Source organism: Poecilia reticulata, chromosome 3 (assembly GCF_904066995.2).
Source record: "Poecilia reticulata chromosome 3, P_reticulata-male-v2, whole genome shotgun sequence".
In the NCBI taxonomy this organism is placed as follows: domain Eukaryota; kingdom Metazoa; phylum Chordata; class Actinopteri; order Cyprinodontiformes; family Poeciliidae; genus Poecilia; species Poecilia reticulata.
The window spans coordinates 26,494,205-26,501,662 of NC_088832.1; the positions used below are offsets into that span (position 1 = coordinate 26,494,205).

The following is a 7,458-nucleotide window of genomic DNA, read 5'->3' on the forward strand; positions in this document are numbered from 1 at the left end:
ATTTTTATGAAAAAACTAAGTGTTTTCATAAAATAAAATAAAACAGATCTATGAAATTTTGATCAAATTCATGAGTCCTAGTCAAAAGTACTAGAGCATAACTCCCCATTATTTAGTTTCTTTGTTCTTCATTTACCATTTGCAAAAGCTTTCCCATCCATTTAACTTTGTCACTTTTTGCCACATTGCAACCACAAACTCCAGAGTATTCTATTGGGATTGTGTGTAATGTTCCTCCAGAAAACTGATGCTGTTTGTTCACTAATGCTTAGCAATCCACTGAGGGATTTAACAGAACAGTTGTACTTAGATTAAATTACACATAATTATACTCTGTTTACTGGTTACTTCTCAAGTGCATGTTTAAACGTGCAAATTATTTATTCATGTGTTTGTTTGTCTAAAAGAAGTTGCCTTGTGTAAATTTCATCCTGGGCATCCAACTGTTCTGGGCAGCCCCTGCAAAAACTGGCACAAGCTACTTGAGGGGGTAGACGTGGAGCAACTTTACCCCCTCCAAAAAAAAAGAAGTTAGTTACCATTTCAATGGCAGGAAACCCTGAGCTATTGCTGGTTTTCAAGTGTGGTGTGAAAAGGAATAGCTGTAAAATATATTGATGCCGAACCCCTCCCTATTGATAGGCTGCAGTGCGTGAACAATCTTCAGCCTGGAAAGACACTGGGCCACTGCATGGCCAATCTGACACAATTAGGGTGAAACGGGCCAGAAAATAGCATTCTCCCCTATTCTCCCCTCTCAATCGGGGGCTTAAAACTGAGCAGAATGACAGAGAGGGAGGGGTACGGTGACAATTAGCGAGGAGCTGTAAGAGAAAGCAGCCATTCCTGCTCTGGTGAAAGCTGGAGCAGAAAAGTTGCAGATGTGACCTTTCTGTAATGGAATGCATTTTGCAAGCTCCCCTCCTGGCTGCTGCTTTAACTTGTGTTTTGCGAGAGGAAGCCAAGGGGGGAAGACCACACAGATCCGTGGTTTCGTGCAAGCAAAATTATAACCAGTTTTCATCCAGCCTGTCTCTTCTTACAGTGCCTGGTAAAAATCTGCATAGCCCTCGAACCTTTTCACAATTTGTAACATGCCAGCCCAGAGCTGGGTTCACAAATGCAGCTCAGCCTTTGCTGGATTAATCATTTGAAGAACCACATTTAGCAGCAGCTATACTGCTAAATGCTAAATAGCTGCCATGTTTACAGCTGTGGTGTCTGAACTGGATTTAGGTCTGGGCTTTGACTGGGCCATTCTAACAAAGGAGTGTACTTTCAGTTAAACCATTTCAAGATTCAAGATTATGTTATTGATCACCACAGGGAAATTATTTTGTCAAAATAGCACAAAATAATAATAAAAAATGTCAATAGAGTTAAGAAAGTAGAAGATAATCAAAGTTTACTCACACGTTTGCAGTAAGTTGAACCAACACCCCAGATGGGTTTTTTTTTTACCCTGTTGCCCTATATTTAGCTCCATCTATCTTCCCATCCACTATGATGAGCTTTCATGTCCCAGATGAAGAAAAGCATCCCTACAGCATGATGCTGCCATCACCAAGTGACTATCTACAATGCTAATTTCCCTTATTGTCTTCTACATGTGCTCTCTCTTCCCTATGGCATGTGGCTAGGGGGTGAGGGGGTGGGGTGGGGGGGACGAGAACACAACCTGTTGAATGTGACAGGTAGCCAATCAGAAAGCGCGGTGACGTAAGAACAGAGGGGAATCCCAAACAGCTGACATATCGCGCAACTGAGTCCGGTGGATATCGGAGATGATATGTGGAAATGTTTATTATTACATGTAAATGTCATTATTATATATTATTATGTTTACTTAGTTAAAAATGTTAACTATGAAAAAGCATATTCACCTCCAAATCATAGTGCAGCAAATAGAGCGGCTGCTCCCGTCCTCTTTTATCCACCGCCTTTTCTTTTTGTTACATATTTAATTTCTTAAAATGACTCCACAAGCTATCACTATTGTTTCTACATCGTCATCCGTGTTTGGTCATTCTAACTTCCCGATCTATGTTTTCGCATCCACCTGAATAATGTGTAGTTGCGCCACTGCAGCAGGTTTGGTCGCTATGGTAATGTTTACATATCCCTTCAAAATAAAAGATGCGCCACAAAAACGAACATTTTACTTTCGTGAAAATTTTAACTCACGATACTGACTAACGGAGCCCTGAGCTTGTTTCTCTGCAACGAGACGGTTCCATCTGGGAGTGATGGGAGACAATAACACCCGAAGTGTTGCTTATATCCACAGCCTGCTTGGTCTCTACTTGGCGAAGCAGCTTGAAGCTTCATTGCCTCATTAGCAGCCTGTCGCCGCATGTTACGCAGAGCTGCTTGTAATGTGGGACTCACCTACCGGTCCGGGATAAATCCATTCTCCTGTCTCTTCTCTGGGCCTTTTCCCCTTTGCAAAGAAACTTTCCAAAAACATCTGATCTGTTTCTTACTCATTTTGCTGCTTGTGGGCTCAATGTTGGCGCGCAAGTAACCGAGAGAATCCGGTTAAAGGATTTTCAAAATAAAATATCCTCCAGACTCAAATAATACATAAAACGGAAATATTTAATTATTTCTTGCTCGGCCCGATACCAATTGGTCCACGGACCGGTACCGGTTCACGGACCGGGGGTTGGGGACCACTGCTCTAACAAACAACCTTCACAGAACAGCCGTGGTGATACCGTGGTTACAAGTGGATTTTATTCACCAATTAGGCGACTTTTGAAGGCAGCTGGTTGCACTGGGTTTTTTAATGAGGTGTAAAATTAAAGGTAAACACAAACGCCACAAACCTGACACTTTTTTCTCTCTCTCTTTTTTTGCGATAAATAAATAAAACGTATATTAATTCCCTTCTTACTCCACAAATACGCACTACTTTGTGTTGGTCTATCACATAAAATCCAAGTAAACCACACTGAAGTGTGGGCTTGAATTTGACATGTCAGACAGTATGATTACTTTACCAGTGAGCTGCAGTTTCTCGGATTTGTGGCGCTAGAAGCGGGTTTCCAATCTGCGACCAATCATTGACCAGGATAGTAAATGAAAGAAGAGAAAAGGAGGGGAGCCAGAGGAAGAAAAAAAAGGAGGGGGGGGGGTTGGACTTTTTCCTTTCTTTTTTTCGACAGAGGGAGGGGTGTTGTGGAGAAATGCTCGGCGGACCGTGAAGCGTTACAGCCAGAAGCAGGACAAAGACGCGCGTAGCGGGGCAGCATGACAGAACTATGTCTTCAAAAACAACTCTGGGAAGCGTGGAGGGATGCTAAAAGTTATACTTTTTGAGTGAAACGAACCGAGGAGTTGTGAGAAACATTAGTAGTAATAAGAGCGGAACTCTTGTTGACTTTGGACAGCTGCAGTCTGCAGACTGCAGTCCGGAGGATCCTGGTTTGGAAAGCGCATACTTCCAGAGATGACTGTTTCTGCGCTCTTTCTCTACTTCGCAGCCGCTCCTGGTTGTTTCTGCTGTTACGAAGCCCAGCAACAGGAAGCGAGACCAACACGGCTGCAGGCTTGTGGAACATCTGCACAAACACCTCGTTGGTAACAAAACCTCTGTCGGACCTTCGCTTGCTTGACTTGTTCCGATCCTGATGTGCACGTCACACGCCACAAACTTCAGCCAAGCATGAGATGTCAGTGCAGCTCGCTGGCGCTTCTCCTGTGGCTGCTGGCGGCTTTGGACGCCCAGCTAGTTTGCTGGAAGGCGATCCTGAAGTGCCACAACGAGCCCGAGTGTGAGCTCGCCTACAACCAGTACTTGGCGGCATGCGAGGGGAACATCCGCGGGACGAGGAGCCAGTGCCCGAGCCACTGCATCCAGGCGCTGATCCGGCTCAACAACACCCGCAGCGGGCCGGATCTGGAGACCTGCGACTGCGCGCAGGACCCGAGCTGCCTCGGCGCGAAGCGGGCCATCGAGCCGTGCCTGCCCCGCAGACACCCCAGCGATGCAGGGGGCATCGGCTGCATGGAGGCCCGCCAGCGGTGTGATGAGGACAGCAGCTGCCACGCCTCCCTCACGGCCTACCTGTCGTACTGCGGGCAGCTGTTCAACGGCAGGCGGTGCTCCTCCAGGTGCAAGGCCACCATCCAGCAGATGCTGTTCATCCCGAACGGCGTGCTGCTGAACCGCTGCGTTTGTGACGGCGTGGAGAGACCCTTCTGCGAGGTGGTCAAGGAGAACATGAGCAAGCTTTGCTCCATCGGGGACCACAGCGTTGCTTCCGACCAGCCTGAAGTTGAGGAGATCTACGACGATGAGGATGACGACCGAAAAGTTGACAGGGAGGAGGGATACACTGACAGCTCCTCTGCGTGCCAGAGGTTACCCAGCTTCCTGATGTGTGTCTTTCTATGGATATTATTCTGAGGAGATGGATTTCCGACTGGAATGTTTGGATATATCAATCAAAGGGAGACCCTTTTTTTTTTTTCTTTGAGAGCGCAAACCCCACGATGAATGTTAACTGTTTTTCCTTTTACGTGAAAGGGAATGACCTGAAGCAGACTTTTGTTGGGAACACTTTGAGTGCCTTTAAACAGCTCTTGTTTATTTGGTTAGCTTTCATTGCTTCTTAAAGTGTGGCTTTATTAAGACTTTAGACAAACACTGGAGCCATCCAGCCTCTGTTTGCTCTCCTCTCCATTGCAGAGGCCTTAGCATTGTTGCAGTAACCACACTTCAAATATTTGTGGGAACCCGGACAGGCCTGTGTGTGGGTCTGACTACTTAAATTAACTGAAGTGCTTCTCCAGCACTCCTGCTTGTCCCCCTCCCCCATCCAGAGATTGTTTTATTGAACTCTTCCTGACTTCTCCACACCCCTCTCTTCCTCCTCTCTGCAGCCTGGACCCCCTAAAAGCTTTTAAAAGCTCCCTGACTTTATTATTGCTTTCACACGGCCACAACACTTTGAGAGAATCTGTCAGCTGTCAAAATGGGTGAACATAAAATGTCTGCATTTTGTTCTCAGCATTTGCTGAAGTCATCAAAAAGCAGAACTTTTCTCTTAACCCAATTTTTAGTTTAAAGCACGAGGAAATGTCTTCATTTATTGAAAAACATGAAGTAGGGGAGTAAAATCACTACACACTTCACAATTATAATAAAAAGTTATGCAAACATAAAATAAAATTTAAAAAAATGAGGAAATGAGACATCCAGGCATCCCGGAGAGTTAAATGTGTGTTTCTGTGTCTTATTTAAGGATATCTTAATTGATTTTTTTTTTTTTTTGTCACCAGTTTCTTTTGTAAATGTCTGTAAACAGGCAAAGCTCAAACTAGCACAAGAGATTGTTACTTGCACAAATTCACAGTGAGGTTTATTGCTTTCAAACACGTGCCTTGAATGCTTTTACAGTGCTAGCTTTAGGCTGCGTGAATTAGCCACGCACCACATTTAAACCGAGGTGCTAATGTGACCCATTTAAACGTCTGCACCGATAGAAAACGTGATTCAAACCAGCGTTTTGTTTTTTCATTCTCATCCCATCTATTCCTCGTCCTCCTTTTTAAAGCTGTTTAGTCACTAAAGTTGCAGTGATGCTGCCGTCTTTGCCACTTGAAATTAAATCTTGAGCTGTGTTGTGTGTTAAATTATAAATCTAGAATATGAAGAACGTGCATCTATTTTACAATTGTGTACAGTAAAAAAAAAAAAAAGTTTCACCTACATCCGGTTAGGACAAACATACAAATGTAGATCAGATTCAGTGTGAATGAAGAAGCCAGAGAGTTTTGCATTGTTTCTAGAAAAGTAGCAATAACATGAATTCAGAGAAAGCTGTTTGACATGGAGGTTTTATAATAAAATATGTATGACCTAAACAAGTGTCATGTTGTGTTTTGGCAAAAGAATGAATCAGTATATGGAGTTTTAAAGACAGTATGTCTGGGTTATTATTTGTTTGTCATATATTTTGTTAAAACCTGAGGATAATTTTTAATCTGTGTGTGTGCAAAGTCTGAAGTGATAACACAGAGATTTGGAGCTGTGATTGGAACAAAAGGTAGTTCTACAAAGTTTTGACTCTGTGGGGCTAAGCACATCTGCACCCCCACTTTTCTTTTTTTTCATGTATTGTTTCCCTTTTCACTTGACAATTATGACTTGCTTTGTTTTGTTTTGTTTCATCGCGTTAAATCACAGTAAATAACATAGAGGTTCGCTGTAACATGAGAAAATGTAAAACGTTCAACAGGTGCAACCACTTTTTCTGCGCGTGGTGAAAGGTTTATTTCATCTGTCAGATAAAGCAATTGAAAAAAACATTTAGTCATCCATCCATCATGTGCATTCATTTGATTTATTTTGTAGCAAACAAAACAAGTCAAAGATATGTCACCAGATTATTATTTTTTGTTTAATAGTTGGACTATTACAACTAGCAGATCATCTGGTTGGCTTTTTTTTTTTTACATTTTCAGTAACATTCTAGATATTCAAATTGTTTTCTAGTCATGTCATTGAGTTGATCTGATTTCCCTGAGAAAATGGTTTGAATGCCCAGATATTATTGTCCGGGAAAAACAAAATCGTGTACTTTCAATCACTGTAGCACAATAGTTTGTTTTTTTTTCATCACTGCCTCTCTGTAGCCCACTAGAATGCTGTTTTGTTCTTTTTAGAAACATAACAAAGGTATAGTCTACAGAAAGACTTAATGGCAGAAAGGTCTAGTCTGACGTCAGACTAGACCTTTCTAGTCTGACATCAGACTAGAAAGGTCTGATGTCACTGTGAATTTGTGCATCAAAAGTTAAAAGTTAACTTTTAACTTTTAAAGTTAAAAGTTAACTTCAAAAGTTAACTTTTAAAGTTAACTTTTAACTTTAAAAGTTAAAAATTCAACTTTTAAAGTTTCTGTCATATCTGTGACTTTTTATTCAAAGTAAAAACAGCTGATGTCTTCCAGGTAAATGATTTTATACTTTTTTGCAAGGGGTTTGTCAGTATATCCTCATGCTCACACCATGAAACGCAACAAGTGACCACCAAATGTCAAACTGTCTTTCTTGTTTCGGCGTAACACTGTCTCACTAAGCCCTGCATGTGGCTGTTTTCCCTGCTGATTCTTAAGGGATTAGGTCAGTGTAATTGAAACCTAGTGAGGAATTTTAAGTGTCTAGTCATTGCTCAATCCACTTTTACTGGAAACAAATGGCAATTCAGGAGTCAATGTTAAGGCTTCAGTTCAAATGACACCATCAGCCCTGTAAGAAAAACTGTTAAAAGCTTCACTTGGCATTTTGGACGTCAACAACATGACCCACTTTAAAAGCGAGTTGCTATTTGGAGCTTCTAAGATATCTACAAGTCACTGACAAACTATAAAAGAGCCATTAGGTGTTGCTGCTTAGTGTGAGCAACACATCTGTTCTGTCAGAGCGGAACAAATGTGAACGGGCAATAGC

General features: G+C 42.3%; 1 protein-coding gene across 1 annotated transcript; it reads left to right on the plus strand.

The window, feature by feature from the left end:
- Positions 1-3,167: 3,167 nt before the first annotated feature.
- On the plus strand, positions 3,168-5,733 carry LOC103462620 (growth arrest-specific protein 1). Its single transcript, XM_008405519.3, has one exon. The coding sequence runs from the start codon at positions 3,668-3,670 to the stop codon at positions 4,409-4,411; it is 744 nt and encodes a 247-aa protein (XP_008403741.2). The 5' UTR covers positions 3,168-3,667; the 3' UTR covers positions 4,412-5,733.
- The last annotated feature ends 1,725 nt before the right edge of the window (positions 5,734-7,458 follow it).